The 22,137-nt window shown below is 39.8% G+C and overlaps 1 protein-coding gene across 1 annotated transcript in view; it reads left to right on the top strand.

The window, feature by feature from the left end:
• The first annotated feature begins 4,017 nt into the window (after positions 1–4,017).
• Positions 4,018–22,137, top strand: part of inppl1a (inositol polyphosphate phosphatase-like 1a) — a 74,771-nt gene continuing 56,651 nt past the window's right edge. The window contains exon 1 of the mRNA XM_036562796.1: positions 4,018–4,939. Within this exon, the coding sequence (XP_036418689.1) occupies positions 4,761–4,939 (179 nt within the window). The 5' untranslated portion in view covers positions 4,018–4,760. The remainder of the gene's footprint in view (positions 4,940–22,137) is intronic.

Genomic DNA, 22,137 nt, shown 5'->3' with positions numbered 1-22,137 from the left:
ACATCTCATATTATCATATATGCAGAAAGGAAAGCTTAATTCCAAACATATTTTACAGTCACTGGTGTTGTATGAATATGGTGTAACACCAGTGACTGTGACTCCAGAGACATTCTGGTTAAAACTGAGGATTTTGACTCATTGACCGTCAGGTGACCTTGTGCAACTATTTGAAATCAGTAATAAAAATTACATATATTTGGCAATATTTTGACAAAATGTTCGTTATCCAGCCATTAGAGCTCATACCACCAGTGACACATAGAAGTTATGAGCTGCCTGATAAACAAAATTATTAATAAATTCCTGCAATATAATCAGCAAGTATGGACTCACCTTCTCACGCATTGAGATGCTTCCTCTCTGATGAGCCTCGACCCAAAGAAGCAGTTTAATAGAGTTAAATACTGTGTTAAAATGTAATATATGAGTCCTGATAACAGCAGTGACCAAAATCTCTGTGACAAATGAATTTTTTATATAAAATACATATTTTTAAAATGTAGTATAACATTAATGATATAAAGAGTAAACATGAATCTGTTTAATACAAGTTCCCAAGTTAAACATATTGTTATATATTAAAACTGGGTTCTCGAGCTGTTTTACAGATGCAGAGCAACTTTGAAACAGGATAAAAAAAGAAAAACCAGAGAATCATAAAAGAAAAGTAATATTTAATCTTAGGTCACTGTGTAAATGTACAGACCGACTTTTGGAGCTGTGCCTCATATTTTAAGCATCTTTTTAAGCCCTGCAGCCTTTGTGACATGGTTTCCCCTCCAAACGGAGAATGACCCATATATCTGTCTGCTGGCTTAATAAGGTCAGCACCTCGCTGACCACAGTGTGGACCAAGCAGATTACTGTCCTGCACACAGGGTCAAACTAGTTTTTTTTTTTTTTAAATATTTAACGACTAGGTCTAATATAAATGATTTTGTTGGAAAATGCTGATACTGTGCAAGATTGCAGCTCTATAACCCGCTGTATGGATGATAATCCTGCTAAAATTATTCACTAATTTAATTTACAAAGTATAATAAAAGAAAGAAAGGAAGGAAAAATAAGTCAGTTGGACTCTGAGTGGAAAACGAGCGCTGAAAAGTGGAATTTTGTCTAATATTTGCTTAACCACCAGTGGGCTGCCCAGAAAATGCTGAACAAAAAGCCAGTCGGCCACTAGCTTTGCCATCAGCGGGTCAACAGTGGCCTGTTATCCTCTTGCTATCTGGGCTAAGTGCTAATTGAACTCATGTTCTGTCTTCGCTAGAGTTTGGTAGCTGTGCTAACAGGCGCCAGTAACATACAGAGGCCGGCTTTAAGTTTAAATCTACACTGAAAGAATCAACATCCAAACTGTAACAATCAAAGTAAAGAATAAATGACTTTAATGACTGCAACGAGCTTCAAATGTCTGTATTTGAGTTGAGCTCCTGTGAAATGAAGGCATTTACCAGCATTAGCTTGATGCTAACTTGACAGACAAATCTGTCTTAGCCATGCAGACATGTAAACAAAAACTGAGCTGAAAGCAGTTACAAGGTTTACAAGGCTTCTGCATTAAACATCGCTGTGTGATGGCATGCCTGGCTAATATATGGTCATGAGACAGCCAATTAGAGCAGTGGTAATTAGCATACTCAGAAAATGACCCACCACAAAAGTCACATTGTATGTATTTATTGCATTCATGTTGTTATTTTATTTCAATTTTATAATCACATATGTTTCGTGAGTAACACCACCGTGACAGTATTTTTGTCACACATGAAGCTGACAGTATTTTACCCAAAATTAGCAGAAATATAAAAGTAGATTTCACCATCTGTGGACTTCTCAGAGTTAGTCTTTACAAGTAGACCTTTTTTAAAAAATTTTAAAAATTATTTTATTTCTGTAACTCTTACAAAATCTTGTGACAACCTTAGAATTATTATAATAAAATTATTAAAATAATTATTATTTTAAAATAATTGTGGCACTGAATTGTCAGTTATTTAATCCGGTTTTACAATTTAAACTGAAAAACAAGCATCAAAATTGTTGTTTCTCATAAAACAATCAGCATCTGTGAAGTCACTCCTGTGACATGCTGTCTTTCATGCACAACGTGACTAAAAATCACTAAAATAAAAATTCAGCAGCCATTTTTGAGCTCTCAAACATGGCACGGTGACCACACCCCTTAAATCACCCCCTCTAACTGAGACAACCAATTAGGGCAGTGGTTATTAGCATATAAAATCAACACTCAGGGGGTGATCTGTAAATTAAGGCCTTCATTGGGTTTACACATTGGGAACATGCACAACTAGATTTAATTGAAAAAAGGAGCAAAGGCCTCCTTTAACGGTTATAAATGTAGCTATGAAAATAACCATTAGGTGTCACTGTTGCTCTTATTTTTCCACTGTTGGATACACCAAGCGGGGATGTGCATGTAAATTTCAGAATTTTTTTATGTATTTCAGAATTTTAGTAGCCATTTTAATCTCTTTCCTGTTTAAGTTAAGGTTTGATTCCAGTTACTAAATGTAGCTTTCATAATAAAAATAGAACTACTCAAAATAATGTGCTCACTGGTGGTCCTGGTGGTCCCATTGATGGGGTAAAGCATGCAGAGAAACAGATGGACTACAGCCTACAATTGTAGAACTACGAAGTGCTCCAATATGATAAATGTAGCTGATAAAATGGATGATGAGCGTAGAAACAAGGAGGTGTACCTAATAAAGTGACCAGTAAGGTGTCCTTTTCCCTGCCATTAGGGTGCTTGACACGGCCTACAGTTTGCTAATGTCAGGCAGCCAGACAGTAAAAAACTGGCTCACTACTAAAATTGTTTCCATTTGAGATGACTGGCTTTCCCGGATTAAAGAGGCACTCTGATCAAAAAATGAAAAATGTAAGCGTTTCTACATCTATTGTAAACATGCATGGTCCTCCTACAGCCGTGCTGCAGCAGTCTCTGTTGTGAGATTTTCCAGTTTTAAGACTACAAAAAGCCCCTTCTGATGACATATCTTGGAGGTGGGAGGAGTTTTTAAACCTAGGACTGCTTTTTTGAGATGAGCTGTACTGAAATGTGCTTTACTTTCTGCTAGTTGCCTAAAGCAGAGGGAAGCCGGAGCACTCACAATGCTAATAAGCTGAACATCACATTTTTATTTATTAGCCTCTTTATAGCCGTGAAGGGGGGTTTCCAGTGGTTGATGTGGTGTATTTGCGCAACAACATGCTGGGTTTTGTTTTACGAAAACATGATCGTAAGATGAGGCTAAATTATGTAAATCATAGAAACCATTAAAAGTTTAAAAGCCAATTCCCAGTACAAAGTACTGGTGTTTTTAGCATGGATGCTAACCTTTAAGTGCCTCATTAAATGTAGTTGCCCTAAATGATCTAACAGGGTCACTCACTTCCATTCAGCACTTAGCAACTCACTACGGACAGGCCGAGGGCTCGATTTGAGACACAGCCACTGTTTATCGCCGCTTCCCTTTGGAACGGCACTCCAAAATGGCTACGGCGAGCGTGCTCCCTTCGAAGTGCGCCCTACGTAGGCTGCATGTGTTCGGTTTGGAACGCGCCGCTCGACCCGCAGCCTGAAGTTGCTGAGGGGAAAATCTAAACAGGAAGTTTGTAACGTCAAGCAATTTAAAGCCTATATATATTTGCTTTTGAGCTACACCAATATTGGACATTCAGGACTAGCTTTTATTTAGACAAACGTATTTTTTATTAGCTAGATTAATTTTGTGTGATTAACAGGAAAGGAGTGGAAAGAAACACTTAAATTACTTGGCTTCGATACTAAAAGGGAGAGTTTTTACTTCACATATAGTTTTATTTTTTCAAAGAGGGAAATAAGACATAAAATAGTTTTAGTAATGAAACTGAAGTCGGCTTCTTGTTCGAATTTTCCCGTTCCACCTTAAATGGTGCAGCAGTTCCATTCAGGCGCCTGAATGGAACTGCTGCACCATTTAAGGTGGAACGGGAAAATTCGAACAAGAATGTGGCGCCTGAATGGAACTGCTGCACCATTTAAGGTGGAACGGGAAAATTCGAACAAGTCGCTGGCGAATAGGAAGCCGAGCTCAGCCCCGTCAGAGCGGGGGAGCCTGCCTGTAGTCCGTGAGCCACTCAGTGGTTAACCTAGCCAGGCTTACTCGGGAGTCCGAGATTGATTTGTACGTGTGGGGGCGATGAGACGTGTCCACCAGCTGCTGTAACCTAGTGGCCAGCTTAGAGAGCGACTTTCACCACAGCAGAACGGCTTTCTGGAGTGTTTTGCTGGTTGGTCAAACTGGGAAAGCCGGGCTCGGGCACCCAGCGCTGCCCGGGTTGATCCCTGTGGGATAACGCTAAGTTAACTGTAACTCACATGTAGCGTTAGTTGTGAACCGGGATGGTAGGTTAGGCAGCTAGAGGCTAAAAGTCGCGGTGGAGGATTTTCCAGCTTTTCCAAACTTCCCAAGTCGGATTTGATGTGTTTATTCGCCGTGGGAAAAGCGGAAAATCTCCGCTTCTTCTGATGGGAGACTTTCAGGAACTGAGGGAAAGTTTTTAACGGTCGTTAGCCTCGTTAGCATCCGCGGCGACCGGGTTATTTATTCACTCGTGTTTATTTTTTCTTTCATTAACGTTTCCTCTCGGGCGACTGGATTAGAGGAACGCTAAAAGCCCACAGCTGCTGTTTCCCCTCTTGTGGAGGGATATCCGCGGGGTAGTTCTGTGTGTCGAGCCCTGCCACGATGGCAGGCGGCGTCGGCGGCGGCGCGTCCCCGCTGGGATCGGCGGCTCCTCCGCTGTGGTATCACCGGGATTTGAGTCGCGCTGCGGCCGAGGAGCTGCTCGCCAGAGCCGGGAGAGACGGCAGCTTTCTGGTGCGGGACAGCGAGAGCGTTAACGGGGCCTATGCCCTCTGCGTGCTGTAAGTGTGCTTTACTCAGGTCACTGTTTTGAGGGAAACTCCACCAGTTTTTTCAAACTTTCTGAGTAGTTCTGTCCTTCAGATATGAGCGAAGTCGTTCAGAGCGGATTGCGGTGAAATGCTCCGCTGTGGAGAAACTCGCCGAGTCAGAACTGTTCACAGTGGCGGTGATAGGAACCAGACGTCCACCTCTAAAAGCTCCCTCACAGAAAGATAACGTTATTACACGAAATGGTTAGATATACGCTGCCTGATGTCTGTCACATTGTTTTATGATAGTTTCGTGATATAGTTTTGGCTCAAAATGCATTTTAATCCATTTATTTGAATCAGTTCATGGTGGACAGGTACATGCAGGGCGTTGTAATGCAAAATAGTTCCTGAAGAAAACTTTTTTTTTCTGATTTATGACTATTTTACCAGATTTATGACTTTAACCATCACATATTAAAGCTCAGAAGACATGTGTTGGTGGTTTTGGATAGTAAATAAAACGTGTTTGTGTTGTAGACATCAGGACTCCTGGTTCCTATCTTCACCACTGTAAAGAAATCAGAGTCTACAATCAGCCACTTCACAGCAATGACTCTTTCCATCTCAAGGACTGAGATATTCAGAAATTTTGAAAAATGGGTGGAGTTCCCCTTTAAGGGTGTGCACTGTGGCAATACTTGAAGGCATTCCACTTTCTTGTGTCACATTATTTGTTATTTTTCTGAGGTTTGCAGAAATAATGTGTAGATTTCACCACAGAGGTGGGCAGTGTGTAATCGGTATCATGATATATTGCACCAGGAATAACATCACAATACTCTAAGGCATTTCCGTGATACAGTGTGTAATTTTACCTTTGCAGATTTGAAATGGGCATCATGATACTAGAAGGCATTTCATAATACTTAAAGATAGTATCTCACATTTCACTTTCCTCTGTCACGATGTGTGTTTTTCTGAGGTTTGCACTTCGGAATGGACAAAATAGGACCATATGTTGTTATTGTGGTCAGTGGCTTCATGAATAACCTCATGAAGGCATTACGCTCTTTTTGTATCACGACATGTGTTTTCTGAGGTTTTTCGATTTGGAACGGACAAAATGCACCACAGGAGTGGGCAATGCGATGATGTCATTAGTGTGATGGTAAATATTATCACACATAACATTACAGTACTTGAAGGCATTTCCACGATACATGATATCGCTGTTGTTGGAAGAAAACCTCGTATCTCCGTATCGTTTCTTTTGGTCCATTCTTCATGAAATTTACAGACAGTGTAAAGAACAACAGGCATTTTCAAATTATGTCAAAAAACTGAAAAATGACGAGGTTTTTTTCCGACAGCAGCGATATGTAACTTTTCTGAGGTTCACAAGCCAAAACTAACAAAAGGCTCCAAATGAGGTGGATAATATGATGACATGTTATTATTACCTTGATCACTTTTGTCACAAATATCTGAAGATTTTTTTCACGATACACAATAAAAGTTTTTCTGAAGTTTGTGAACAAGCTGGAAAGGACAAAATGCAGCATAGAGGTGGGCAATGTTATGATACGTTATTGGTATCATGATGAATTTAGTCATAAATGACATCACTATACTTGAAGGCATTACCACGATACACAATATGTAGTTTTATGAAGTTTGCGAACAAATTGGAAAATAGAAAATGCACAGTTCTGCTTGGCAGTATACCTACATGTTATTGATTATCATGATAAATATCGTCACAAATAACATCCATGATACACAATATGTAATTTTTTTGAGGCTTGCAAATTGGAATGGACGTCTGATACTTGAAGGCTTTTCACTTTCATGGGTCACAATTTTTTGGGGTTTGAGAGAAAATTGGACATAATGCATGATGGGGTGAACCATATGACAGTTATTGTAATATTTTGTGTATTGTGTTGTGTTATCATTATTATATTGTATTGAAAAAGTGAAATGGACAAAATCAACCTGCGAAACAGTTGTTCCTCATCTAAAAACGGCAAGTGGAATCAATGATAATAATAATAATAATAATAATAATAATAATAATGTTATAATACAGTTAGTTAGTTGCTATACGGTGGTGGTGGTGGTTTGCAGACTCACTATAATGGATCTAAATTTGTCTTTTTTCACAGTTGTCCGTTGTTCTAGACGTATAGGTTGATACCTCAATATGATACACATAGAGGTCCATTGTGTGTATTATACCATGTTAATGATAACATATTGTCATATTGACCAGTCGCTGTTTCAGCACATTTAGGACTAGTAAGATTCTAGAGGGTCACTTTCTTTCTCCTCAGCCGCCTCCAAAATGACACAACAGTCACAAAGAAAGCGAAACATAGGCTTTGTGCTTCGTGTCGTGTGTTATTTTGAAGAGTTTTTATGATGAGGACATGTTTTAAACCACTGAACTGGCTTTGATTTGTAGTCAGAGGATGGAATTAAAGAGGAGAGATTGTTTCAGGGCAGTTTATCAGTTTCACTCATTCAATATCTACAACCAAAATGTGATTTATATTAAATTTATATTTACATTTGATCAGTTTTGGAGTGAAAGCACTTCCAGTGGTGGAGCTGGGGATCATGTGGTGCCCTCACTTTTAGGTGTATGCATTCTTCAATTAATTGTGACATTAATATCTTAGTTTAATGGGGGTTAATCGTAGGTTAGCCATGGGTAAACATGGTTAAACATGGTTTGTTATTCAAAGGAAATCGGTAGATTTTGGTGTGAGTGGTGAGGCAGCCTCTTCAGGCGAGCTTGTGAACTTGTAGAGCCAGCTGGTACAACGCTGGAGTCTGATGAGGACTTGTCTTTTTACAAGTGGACGATGCGTCAACATGTTAATTAGTTTGTCAGTTATATTGAAATACATGTTCACTGTTCCTTGATCAAGCTGACATCAGCTAGAGCAGTTAGCAATAAAGCTTTTTCAGCCATTTTACAGTCCTGTTGAAATATAAACTCAGCGTGTGACTGAATCGTTAGCCTGTATATTTTCTCTGTGTTTCCATGACGAATATCTGAACAGTGATATCCGTATTTTAATACTGGCGTCTGAAGCAGTTAACCGAGTACTCGAGAACCTGTGCACACCTCTGGTCACTGTCATCATGGTTTAAAATGTTCTTTACCGTCTGCATTGCGTTTAAACCATTTGCTGTTCAGCTGCATATAAGTGGCATCCTAGATTAAACAAGTTCTAAGATACTACAGCATCTAACTGTCACTATCTTTCTTGTATTTGCAATTGTTTTAGCAATTTTTTGGTTGGACTTGAGAAATATCAGCCACACTTTGAGAGGAAGCGGTAGAGATGGGCGATATGGCAAAAATCTAATATTGTGATACTTCAAGAAATCCTCATGACGGCGGATGTGTCCCGCTATTCGGTTTTTCAGATAACTGATCAGTTGGAACAGAGAAAAAAGAAGCAGTTCATTTTAAAAATGCTATCTAAAACTGAATACAGTGATTTTCGTTCAGTATTTGCCACATTGTGTTGTACTAAATCAAGTGGGACTAATTTTGCTCTCTTTATAATGAAACATGCAGTCGGCAGCTGTGACAGAAGAACGTCTGAACAACCTGGAATCAGCCAGAAATGAACCCAACACCATTCGCCAAACTAAATGGGCTGTAAGATGCTTTACAGACTGGCTGGAACAAAACAACATTAATACTGATCTGGCAAAAACTGACAAAACTGAGCTGAACCTGATATTGCGGCAGTTTTATGGCTCAGTCCAATTTGGTCAGACTCTGAAGATCAGACTACACGTTTGGCGAATGGTGTTGGGTTCATTTCTGGCTGATTCCAGGTTGTTTAGCTGTTCTTCTGTCACAGCTGCCGACTGAAAAGCTGCTCAGTGGTGATGACAGTTTGGGAATTTAGTGTAAGGAGCTGGAGAACCAACTGCCGGCTGAGCAGCGAGTGGGCGGAGCTCGTTACTCTGACATATAATTTGGCGGAAGGAACTGCTGACATTAAAGCATTAAATGCCGCATTGACACGTTCACAGTCCAGTTTATTAATTTCTTACTTTATTTATTTAACTGCTGTATTGCAGTAGAACACCCGAGGTCATGTGTTATCGTGAATAACATCACGACCAAATCACAGCCGTGACGTTATTTCGTGGTAACACACTCCCTCGTGTTCTCTTGCTTAATTGTTATCATGACAAATTGTCGTATTGCCCAGCCCTGGTTGGTGGGAGTCTTCGTTAGAATAGATAAAAACATTTGAGCTGGATTGGGATCCACAGGGACCAGTTTGGAGGGATGTTATTGTTTATTTACCATGTAATTGAGCTCTAAAATCTTTTCCCATGACCTTGATCAGTGTGAAACGATCTGATTCTGATTGTTGACTGTGCTTCCATACATACACATGCAATACGGAATTCTGTCAATACTTTTTCCTCTATATCTTCCGATAGCCATGTAATTCCAGTATCACTGTGCATCCCTTAAATATATTTCCGGTGTGCACAGCTAAAACGAGCTGTAAGTGTGGACTGCAGGTTGTTCCTCTCACTGACAGGCTGAGGATCTTCTGATCAGAAACTGTTCTTTTTCAGAAATTAACTTCTGACAGACTTGTTCTTGCTGTGATTCACTAGTTTGATATGGGCTCATATCATGGAAAACCAAACCACTGTTGTAAAGGAGTTTACAGTAGTATGTGAACATCGTTAATGTTTCAAAACATACCATTCATTCCTCAATCCAGACAGACCATATATGGAAACCAAACTGCAAAAACAGCCCGTTCTGAATTCACTGTTTCTGCGATGTCATGAGAAACAACTCATTTACGTATAATCACACATTCGGCCTACAGCAGTTTAGCTCCACCCACTCGCGCTGAAGTTATAAGGAGTGTTTCAGCTCTGAGTGCGTTTTGAATGAGGCACGACACAGTCAGTCAGAACAGAGCAGGCCTGTTTCACACATACACTCAAATCAGTCACTCTACTCACTGAAATATAATTCATAAACACAGTACGATACATTTCATTCATTTTGATTCAGTGATTTGATGAAAAATTGTTCTTTGTAGAAAAACTACAGAAAAACTGTAGAAAAACAGACTCATATTTCTTTCTCTTCATTTTATTTACCATTTAAAACCACCAGTGAACCTACACAGAGAGTGTTTATGCATTGATGATGATAAAATAGTGGTAAATCTGAAAAAATACATTTTTTTAGCTTTTAATTTACTGCATGTGGCTCTTACAAATACATTTCAGAACAAAACCTTCTGTCAGAAGTATTGAAAAATAATATTTCAGCTATCATGCAAAGTATTCATAACCATTTCATGTAGTATCTTTGTGAGACGGCTCTTACCCTGCATTCACACCGGCAGCGACGCAATAAAGCAACCGGAGGTCATTAATTTTGAACGTGACCTGACGATTTCCAGCAACAGGAGGCAACACGAACGTTGGCAACGCAACAAAGTTGAGCAGAGTTTAACTTTACGCAAATAAGGAGCAAATGGATGGGGCGATTACCAATAGGAATTGAGCCTTGAGCAGCTTAGTACATGCTTTAAGGCGAGAAGTCACTGCCGGTGTGATCGCAAGGTTAGAGGCATTAAACGCTTTGGACGTCTGGTTCCCATCATCACCACTGGGAACAATTCTAACGCTTCGTTTCTTAAGAACGGAGCATTTCAAATCAAACCACTCAATGACATCCTACTCAGTTAATAAGTTGATAAGTTTCTGCGATGACAGAACAGTAGGCTTGTGAGATTGCGTGCAGTACCATCGTCCAGGAACATAAACAAGCTCATGTTTCTGCTGTCTTTGTCATATAGTTTGGTAGTTCTTGCTATAGGTTTAAGATGCAGTTTAGAAACACTACAGTCAACATGCTGCCATTGAGGGGTTGAGATGACCCTTGCCGTCCTACCAATAACCAAAATTTTACTTTATATATTTAGAAGGTGCTCTTAACTGGAGCGCTTTACAATGGTAGGTGAATTGGTTTACCCTTGACAGCATTTCAGTTTGGTTTCAAGCCCGATAGACCAGCTAGGAAATCTTGTGCATTGTTCTGTTTCGTTTTCATTAAGTCCCATGGCTTTTTCACAAGGAAAAAATCAGCTCTTTGCCTAAGCATCTGCTGTTTTGCACGTGCATCCTTTTTGAAAGTTCTGACCTGTTAACACGAGCGCCGCAATGAAAAGCAAGGCACGAGGTAGTTAAAGGCACAATAACAGTAGCAGCCTGTTTTGTTCAAAAGGGTAAAAAGAGTTTAGAAAATGGTCATGAAAATATGACTGATGACTGTTTTTGGTACGTAAAACGATGCAAATGTTGTAAGTGGACCTCAAGATGCCCCTTGAAATGTCCGATACAGGCCTTTGAATCGTCCAACTTGAGCTGACATTCATAGAAACTGTCAGCTTTAAGCCTATATAGTCTCAGGCTTACTGTCTACCTCTGCTGTAGGGTGTGTAGCTGTACATATACACCCTGCTTTGTTTTGTAACAGGAGACTCACTAGAGTTCCTGAACCCTTTCTAAAGACTGTCCCACCTCTGAGATGGTTTCAGTCTGTTGCGGCTCTTCTGACAGAAGGCCTGTGTTGGTGTTGATTTTTCCCCCCGTCGTTACACCAGAGACGCACGTTCGGACATGCATGCGCCAGTGGCTGCACATTTCTGGGATTCAAGGCTCGTAAAGGTGCACAGAGCTACAAACACAAACAAGCCAACAAGTGGCACGTCTTAACCTAACAAAGCAGAATTGAGAAAGAGAATGTGCTCCTGCATCTGTTGGTGTCTGCGTCTGGGGGTTTCCCTCTGCTCTCTGGCTGTGTGGCTGAGCGAGGAGTGGCACCGCAGAGCTGGTTATTTTAAGAAGATGGTGCCTGTGCTCTGTGTGTGTGCGTGAGTGAGTACATTGACTGGCTGAGTGTGTGTCATGGGCTAAATAAAGAGAGGTGGTTGCACCGCGCCAGCTCATCTGCTTTTGTTGCCGTTCCTCCAGCCCAGAGAAGATCTGGTCTGAGATTTGGCTGTTTGCTCACAGTGCTGCTGTAAAGCAGGCTCGTTTATTTCAAGTCCAGGGTTTGGAAAGATGTAAACAGTATTTAGCATTAGAAACTAAAAATAGAATGAAGAAGTGTTCAGTGGATGTGATGAACCTGCTGTCCAAAGTTATTCACACCCTCCAGCTTCACATCAGTATGTACTACAATGTTCTGCCTGTTAAAATAATCATGCTTCATAAAGGATTGAGTATAATCAGGCACAGTGATTCCCCCAGACAGTTTTCCAGACCAAGATTTAGAAGGAATTTCACCAACTTGCCAAACGTTGTGCTTAATTTAGTCTTTTTAGATGTAAACAAAGTAATTCAGAGTGATTTGATGTAAAATTGTTTGTTGTAAAAAAACTTAAACTCAGATTTCTTTGCCGTGGCAGTGATGGGAACCAGGGGTCAGAAAGACTAAAGGGGTCAAAAGTGACTAAAGTGCCCTTAAGCAAGGCACCTAACCCCTAACTGCTCCCCAGTTGCCGTGGATAGGGCTGCCCACCGCTCCGGGCAAGTGTGCTCACTGCCCCCTACTGTGTGTGTTCACTAGTGTGTATGTTGTGTTTCATGGCACAGGTGGGTTAAAATCCCTCGTTATGGGACTAATAAGGGTCACTTAATCAATAATAGTCTTAAATATAGCCATTTTATTTGCTATCTTAAACCACCAGTGAACACACACTGATTATTTTGTGTATTGCTGATGATAAAATAGTAGTAAATCTGAAACAGTGTGCTTTCTTTTACCTTATAATGCTCTTAGAAATATATTTCAGGCCAAAACCTTCTGTCAAAAGTATTGAAAAACAATGTTTCAGCTATCATGCCGCGTATTCTTAACCATTTCACGCAATATCTCTCTGGGAGGCGGCTTAGTGGCATTAAACGCTTCTGACGTCTGGTTCCCATCATCACCTCTGTGAACAGTTCTGATATTTCTCAAGAACATCAAACCACTCAACGAGTTTGTTTACATCTTGACCAATTAATGAGATGATAAGTTTCTGCGATGAACACAATGTTAAGGGCTGCGATGACAGAACAGTAGGCTCGTGAGATTATGTGCAGGATACCATCATCCAGGAACATAAACATGCTAATGTGTCTGCTATCTTTGTCCTTGCTATAGGTTTGAGAATTGTGCATTCATGCAGTTTAGAAACACTGTGGTCAGCTTGTTGCCATTGAGGGGTGGAGATGACCGTTGCAGTCCAACCAATAACCAAAGTTTTACTTCACGTATTTAGAAGATGCTCTTAACTGGAGTGATTTACAGTGGTAAGTAATGCGGCATTTGGAGTCTAGCCCAGGGAATCTCAGTATAGCAGTGGTATTCAATGGAAAAATCAAACCTCTGATCTTCTCTGTAGGGCTGTTGTCCGGGGAGTGGCCTCCACAGAAGTGGCCTCCACTCACGCCAACGTTTATGTACAAATCGAGCACGTTATCGATTGCAATTATCCACTTGGGTAAAAATGTATAAATTTTGACACAATCAAACATTTGTGTGTTGATTTAGAGACGCTTACAAGGTGACCCTGACCTCTGTTTATGCTTCCATGAAGAGACTGACGTGGCTGTAATATCCAGGCACTTTGTGAAAGTCCCAAATAATTTGTGATCAGCCGCCACCATATTTAGTGGTTGGTATGGTTTATGTGTCCTGTTTTCCTATTTTGGTTTCTTTCAGCCAGTGTGCTGGTACGGGACGCTGCCTCAGAGATGGTTTTCAGATGTCTGACATCTACTGCTTTTTTGCCTTTGCCTCCCCACCATCGTCTGCATCGTGCATAGTGAATTTAATGAGATTTTTTGTGGTTATTCTGAAGGGTTGTTACTGTTTTTTTCTTTACTTACTTGCAACTTGCATGGTGTAAGTCAGCCTTCAGGCTCTATTGGTTGAACAGTCTGTTGGCTTTTCCCCCTGGTGATGAATGACAAAAGGATTTTGCACATTCACCGCTGCTTGTTCTTGGACTTGGAACAGGAAAGGGAAGGAAGCGAATCCGTAACTCAGTTCCTAAGACCGCGTGTAGATTGGGCAGAGTTTTATTTTACTAAATGTGCTTTGTTTGATTATTTTTAAACATCATTGATGAATAGAGGTGTGCACATTCTCAGATATGACTTTCATTTCTGAGGTGAAGACTGGATTTGATTTCTAGTTCTTTGGTTTGGTTTTGATAAATTAAACATCTAATAGATCTTTTTAATAACCCACCTTTAGCCACATATGGACACATAAATGATATGAAAGGAAGTAGACTGTCCTGCTACTGGAGTATAGTGATGATGAAATGACTGACATTTTACTAGTAGTGATGGTCGTTACATTGTGAAAAGTGTGAGGATGATCTATTAACCTTCTAAACTCCTTGAGACCACCGGTGGTTCCAAAACGCACTTCGTCTTGTTCTTCATAACTTTCATATTTCATAAGCTACATTCTAAAGGTGGGGGTCGTATGAGGCTGTAACTGTCTTCTCTCCAGTCAAATAGATGGTGATGTCATTTTAAACCCTAATAATAAAAGAAGCTGAACTCACAATTTTTTTTCTACTGAAAGTCGACCCATTTTTCCACAAATCTGGGCTATAAACTATAAACAGATGGCGTCTCTTCAGTGATCTGCTCTGTAAACATTATTTTTATAAAATAATACAAAGAGCGTCTAAGATTTTTGGCTTTCAGTAGTAAATTGTAAGCATATAGAAATATGTGTATCATAAAACACGTTCTGTTATTTTGAGGGGAGAAAATAAATAAAATAAAAATATTACATTTATTTCATGCAGTTACTGAATAATTTGCCTTATGATTTGGTAATGTAAATTCAGATGGACAAACCAAAATATACCCTGATCAATAAGAAGAAGAAACCATAATAATAGATAAGATTATCAGATTGTTCATTAGGCTGCTGTGTTATTATAGCTGTATAAATCAAAAGTAGCAAACTGGAAGCATCTTATCAACACTAACCACGTTTACATGCAGCCTGATAATCCGTTAATAATCCGACTAATAGCTCAATCGGAATAGAACACGTCCATGTAAACACCTCAATCGGAATAGTCTAGCCCGATTGAGGCCATTCGGAATACAGTTTCTATCCGATTGAACGAGGTGGGTAAACCTCTAAATAATCCGTCAAATAGAAGAATAATATCCGTGTAAACGCCTGAATCCGATTACATTCCAATCGGAACGTGTAAGTATGTTCTGCGCATGTGCGTCGTGTCATGGCGAAAGTTTACACCGTTCAACATGGCGGAGCAGAAACTGGTCTGCAGAGGAGACGAAGTTTATGCTCTGGTCTTTAAAAGACGGCGGTGGGACGGACGTCCAGCTTATGTGTCTCAGAACACGACGTCTTCCTCCCGCCGCTTCCTTTATACGTACATATGAAGCACGTTTTCCTGAGTCTGACATCATTTTAAAGCAATTAAAACACAAGCGCGTCAACTGGAAACTCATCTCACGCGGACTGGACCTCACGTGATGTTCGCTGTCACGGTAACGTTTACTCTACGCGCTACTCCACGCATGCGCATCATTTTGCATCGGATTACTTGTAGTGAGCATGTAAACGAAGATTTTCCTTCAGATTGTTGAATAGAGTGTGCATATAAACACCTCAGTCTGAATCTGTAATCGGATTGTATTCAATCGGATTTGCAAAAATCTTTGCATGTAAACACAGCCAGTGTTCTTGCTATTCTGGCTGCGTTTGGCAGTAGATTAATACATTTTGCTCATCCGTGTCGTCTGTTTGCACAGACATTGACTATTCACCGCTATATTGAGCTTATGGTGCAGATTGGGTTAGTAACCACTTACCTATGCTTTTACGTAGGTTAGCATGGGTTTTTGCTAAATATTGTTATTAAATACTGTTGTTTTGCTTAGTATGTACTTATGGTGTGGTATCCTATGATCCTAGTATCCACCTCTCTCCAACAATAGTGAAACAGCACTTGTTGTTATTCATATATATGAAATGAGTATAAGGAAATTCAGCATTTTACTGAAACAGCATTCAGACACAGCAAAAAAGTTCAGGATTTAATGAATGAATTAGTTTATGACTCTCAAACACCATTTGTGTCAGTTTCAGTTTCATTTTGGCATTTTTTGAAGCAAATGACCTGAAACACACCCTGAGTACACAAACGCAGAGTATATTTAATGCTGATCCCTTTTTTCAGTTTCATTCTGAGTGGCACAATATCTGTTATGTCACTGGCTAAACGTCTCTGGATTACATGACGCATGAACAGCGAGCAACTTTTATGGCAGTATATTTTACTCATTTTAATGTGTCAACATGTACAGCTTCATCATCTCTAAAGCATCCTAAAACAGATATAACGTCTTCCAACACGTAGCCTAATCTTACCTTTACTGGACTGACATTAGACATCAGCCACTTGGGTTGAAAGCACTTTCCCCAATCAGCAGCAGCCAAAACAGGTTGGAACTTAAGTGCTTATGTTTCGTTTGAGCATCGTTGCTGTGCTGTGGTGAAACCCTGTCTCCACTGTGACTTTTGTGGGTTTTACATTCTTGTATTTAACAGTATAGAGCAGGTTTTTAAGTAACCAATGTGCTGAGAATAAAAGCGATCCACATCAGCACTTTTTTGTAGATGATGCTGTTGGCCTCGCTGACTTATTGTTGCATGCCTACTCTGAATATTCAGAAACTTTAAATCCAGCAATGGGGTGGATGATATGGCAAAATATCATATTGCAATATCTAGCCCTGTACTGATACTGTGCTGGTACTGGTACTGATACTGGCACTTAAATGCTATATTTATTAGTGATGGGAATGCCAATACCTATGACTGATATCGCAATGCCAGGAGCCTTTTAGCCCATGTAGATTGTGTTTTTACTACATTTTTTTCAGTAATTTCATTGCCATTGCTCTTTAACACATCAGTGGTGAGGGTTGGCAGACAGCAGAAACAAATAGCAAAATTCTTAAGCCAGTATTTTGTGGGAAAGCGATATTAGAGGGTGATAGAACAGTTGGAATTCTTCCTGAGGCCTTGGTTTTACAGGTATGATACAAATAGAGACTTACAGTCTGAGTTAATGTTAGTCCAGGTTGATACAGAGGGAGTGAATGTTAGACAGACATATGGAAGGAACTGCAGATAGTCTTTAGTCTTGGTTTAGCCTTTAGCAAAGCAGCCCACCAGCCGGTGTGTGTGTTCACTCGCCGCTATCTTGAGTGATTGTGATATTTGCTAAATTCCGATCTGACACTCGGAGATGGAAGCGCAAGTGAACAGGACGTGCGTGTGGGAGAAATGACTTGATCATTTTTTGCTAACTCCAGAGACGATGCTTTGTGCTTACAAATACATGCCACAGGTTTATCTGTATATTGTTACTTATTATGCAGTTAACTATTTTGCACATGAAAAAGCTTTTACTTTTCTCTTACTTTTTACATTTAGTTGTTAAATATCATTTATTTATTTATGTAATACTAAATACTAATTGTATATATAGTAAAACGTACAAAAATGTTTTCTTATGTTTTAAAAATATTTTTACACAAACACAAATATAAATTTCAGGGCTTATAAGCTAGTTAGCTTAGAGTAGGTGTTGATACTCGGTATTGGCCGATCAGGTATTGGTATTGGAAGGGAAAATAGTTGTGATATCGTTGCATCCCTAATGATACCTAAAGATGTTAAGGATAAATGATATAAATCACTATTTTGACGTACTTATAGTGCCACATTTAAAAACTACCATTAAAAAGCTGAGTGAGAATATAATGATTTTTAACATTTTATTTACTATATTGCACTTAATCCAATTAAAAAAGACTAAGTATTGATTCTGTTTTAAGAAACATGCCGTTGGTCAGTACAGACAGTGTCCATAATATGTTCAGAAGAGCTCACTGTTCATCACAATAGCAAAATTCATCACAGTAACGATAAAGCATGATCACTTTGCCCCCCTGTAGCCAGCAACCTATGTGCAGAGTTACCGGCCTGCAGGCTTGGCACCGTGATTTAAGAGCAAAGAGGCGAAGTACTGATAAAAGCCTCAGAAGAGATTGGCCACACCTGCTGTTGTGCATTTGGCATTGTGTTTGTTTCCTGGCAATGTTTGAAATATCCTCATAGGGGACAGGACTGTTATGAGACAAAGGGAAGGAAAGTTTTGTGCGTCTGTCTCTCCATTATCACCAGGGCCATCAGCTGAAGCGTGTTGTTTGAAGGAGCAGCAGCGAGGCAGATACCTACTGCCTTTATTACTAAACTCTCAGAGCCTGTCTCTGGGCCCACGCTTCGAATTCCTCATTCTCATTACTGCGTAACTGACACACACATTAGTTTCACATGGTAGCTACTAGAGATGGCATGATACCACCTTTTATTGCAAAAGCCAACTTTTTTCCCCTCTTTAAAATTTTTAATCTCAGCTATTTTTAGTCTGGACTATTTTTAATTTAACCTCTTATTCTCCAAGGTATATTTTGGAGTTAAGCTTCTTTTATTATAAGGGTTTAAAATGACATCACCATCTATTTGACTGGAGAGAAGACGAAGTTACAGCTCTCATACAACCCCCACCTTTAGAATGTAGCTTATGAAATATGAAAGTTATGAAGAACAAGACGAAGTGCGTTTTGGAACCACCAGTGGTCTCAAGGAGTTGAAGAGGTTAGAAATACAAGCCTTATAAAACTGCAGCTGTTTAAAATCAGTTCAGGTCTTCCACATTGAGTGAACAGAATTAGGCTTTTTAAAATAAACGTGTGCCAAATTAATAATAATAAACTGGATGCATTCTTATCGTGAGGCTACATTTGGGGATGTATGTGGGTAAAAGTTTTAATCATCTGAGGACATTAGAATTAAAAATAGGGTTGAGAAGTGTTTCCCCCCCCAAACCATCTCCAGATCTTACCAAATATTACAAAAAAAAGAAAAAAAAAACAGTAGTTGCTTATGATGTCACCCATCTATCTAACAGCTGATAAATGTTAAACAGTGCTTCAAACTAGGAGCGCGACGCTGCTTAGCATTAGCTTAGCTAGCATGATAACAGCTTTTCTCATAGAACACGTTAGCTTCTGGCTAAGTGAAGCACCGAAACAAGTTTAGATGATGATTAAAATCTGAGGGAGTGAACTCGAGGAACTGGCACTAAAGGGACAGGAAGCAGAAATTAAACATGTTCAGTGGTGTTTGGATCTGTAGCCTGATTGGCTAACTTAACATTAGCCTAGCAAGCAGCTACAGACCCAAACAGAGCCACACACCACAGCACAGGTTTGGTTCTGACTGACTGCTGCTCTGCTGAAACAAGTCTAAATGATGGTGTTGGAGTGACAGACAGCCAACACTGAACCAGTTCTGGGGTGTTTGGACTGCAGCGTTTTGGTTAAGATAACGGTAGCTTACTTAGCAGGCCAAACACCCCAGCACAGGCTTGGATTCAGCAGACTGATGTCCAAAAGACACCCATGTAGAGGACACCTGAGAGCTCAAAAAAGTGGCGGAGTGACGGGAAGCCAAAATCTAACCTGTGTTGTAGCGTTTTGGCTAAAGGCCACCGCACACCGGATGCGCCAGGCAGCATAGCTTAGCAAATTGCTGCTCTAGATTGCTGATAAACGTCAACTTTTAAATGTACTTTTATACATTTACTGAAATGAACTGAATTCCACATCATTTATCATGCTTGGAATCTGTTTACTACCTCACTGCTTTGGAGCTGAAAGATAGCGTTAACTAAGGTAACAGACCCTTAGTATTTATCTGTTTATCTGAAGGTATGACTGCCTTTCTCTGTGTAACTGTAAAGCCACATGTGATCTACTGTGGCTCTCTGTGATCTCAGTATGACTTTAATTTAATGTAGTAATGGCCAATTCTGAGTGGTGCGCTGTGATGCGCGAGAAACTGAACAGTGCCTGGAGTAGGCGCACCACCGTGGAGTGTCGATGCTGGTATACATACCTCCATTAAAAACAATGGTTTTCCAGTACTAATTGGAGCTTAGTTAAAGCGGCCAAATGTGCCACACAACATAGACCTGGTTCCAGCTATCTTATGCAAAAAAGAAACCCGTTTAGAGGACATCTGGGAGCGCAAAGTCGAGTGACTAGCTCGTTGCCGTCGCTCAGACGCTACCATGCTTAGCTTTTTTGCGGTTTCTCCTGGCGCTGATTTTTCCGCTTCCTATCAGTGACACCAGTCGGTCAGCAACACCAGCAAACAGTGACCCTTCTAAAATGTAAATGAGTGAAAATTGTTAGCTTTTTGACGTCAAACAGAAATTTGATGTCATAATTTTGAAATACCAGCATCGTTTTGAAATACTGCAGATTATCGTATTACTGTTATACAGCCTGATCCTTGTTTAAAAAGCTAATTTTTTAAGCAGTAGACATTTATTTGCTCAGAAAAAACACTAATAATAGCATAAATACAAACAACATTAACATAATAAGTGTTAAGTGATTTTATGTACATCAATGTGTTCATTTAACCTTTTCAAACCCCTCATTGAGGGAGCTCAGTGTTAATTAAAGTTATAGTTATTAATACTTCGTTATGTTAAATCAGTTTTGCTTGTGATGGAAATATGCGATGGCTGGGGTTGTGTTCAAAATATATAGCATATGACTGAATATCAGTGATCAGTGATCGATAGTTTGATAGATCGTTTTGTGCGGTGAACCAGATACTGCATTCAAGTCTGAGAGCTCAGCGTTGTGCAGCGTGCAGCTCGTTGTAAACATGCGCTGTAATAGTTAAGCTTTAGCTCTTTACTCATTATTTATATAAGATGCTGCGTGGAGAACAAAAACCCTCCTGTCTTGTCTGGTCTGGTGATGCGTTCAGGAGAAACGGAACAGTTCGTTTATTGTCTGATGTTGTGTGCATGAATGAAGTGAGTGTCCTTTATTGGTACCACTTTACAATAAGACGTAACGTGTAAGTCTTTATTAATGCTTGAAAATTAGTTTATAAATGGTTATTAGTTATTCCATAAAGAACTTATAACTGCTAATTAATCATTTTTAAAACAAATTTGGGCAACAGTGATTTGCTATCTGCTAAATACTGGGCCCATGTTCTATTGCTTTATATATGTGTATATACAGGGTGACTGAAAAAGATTCATCCAATTTCTAAATGATTTATTTCACCTGTAAATCATTACAGATCAGTGCAGTGAACTGTAAACGGTTTAAATGAGCATAAAGTTTATTATGTAATTGTAGAAGGTCTCAGTCTGAACCTCCTCCAGCTGTACAGACAACATCAACACCATAGTCAAACTCATCCCATACTGGATTGAGCGTGTCGGGTGTCGCTGCACTCACGGCTCTTTCAGTGCGATTTCGGAGATCATCCAGTGTTGTGGAACCAACGATGAACGCTCTGAGCTGTTGGAGCTTCACTGCCCACGAAAATCACACTGCACAGTTATGACGGATTCACTCTTATTGAAGTGGAGAACGCAGAACATTTTCTGCTCAGGGGTCTCATCTCCTCTCAGACTGAAGGAGCCATCTTCCACTGACAGCCAGAAACTCTATGACCCCCTCTTTCAATTGGATTGTGATTGGTTCTTCAGCGCCTCACGGTTGTAAAAATATGGCGCTTTGAAATCAGATTAATCTTTTTGAATCACCCTGTGTGCGTGTGTGTATGTATATGTGTGTGTGTGTGTGTGCGTGTGTGTATGTATATGTGTGTGTGTGTGTGTGTGTGTGTATGTATATGTGTGTGTGTGTGTGTGTGTATGTATGTGTGTGTGTGTGTGTGTGTGTACATATATATGTATTCTTAGGTTATAGAGGTGTAATAATACTTGTTTCAGGGTTAAAAAAATAACGTGGTTATTATAAAATTAGCTGCTCGTATCTGTTTCTGTGGATCATGTGGGACCAAAAGAAGGTGTGGAAGCGATGCTTGATTATGACAGTAGTGATTATTTTAATTGATGCTATAATTGCTTATAATAAGTGTAGTTTACAGGTAGAACGTTTTAATGTGTACACTTGCGGTGTACTCTGTGGGAGTGTGCCCTGAGACTGTGTGAACTGCTCTGAGTCATCAGATTGCTCACCCAGCACTC

This window comes from Colossoma macropomum, unplaced genomic scaffold, assembly GCF_904425465.1.
Source record: "Colossoma macropomum unplaced genomic scaffold, Colossoma_macropomum, whole genome shotgun sequence".
Lineage (NCBI taxonomy): Eukaryota > Metazoa > Chordata > Actinopteri > Characiformes > Serrasalmidae > Colossoma > Colossoma macropomum.
The sequence above is the reverse complement of the archived record's forward strand: the minus strand, read 5'-3'. Positions and strand labels throughout refer to the sequence as shown.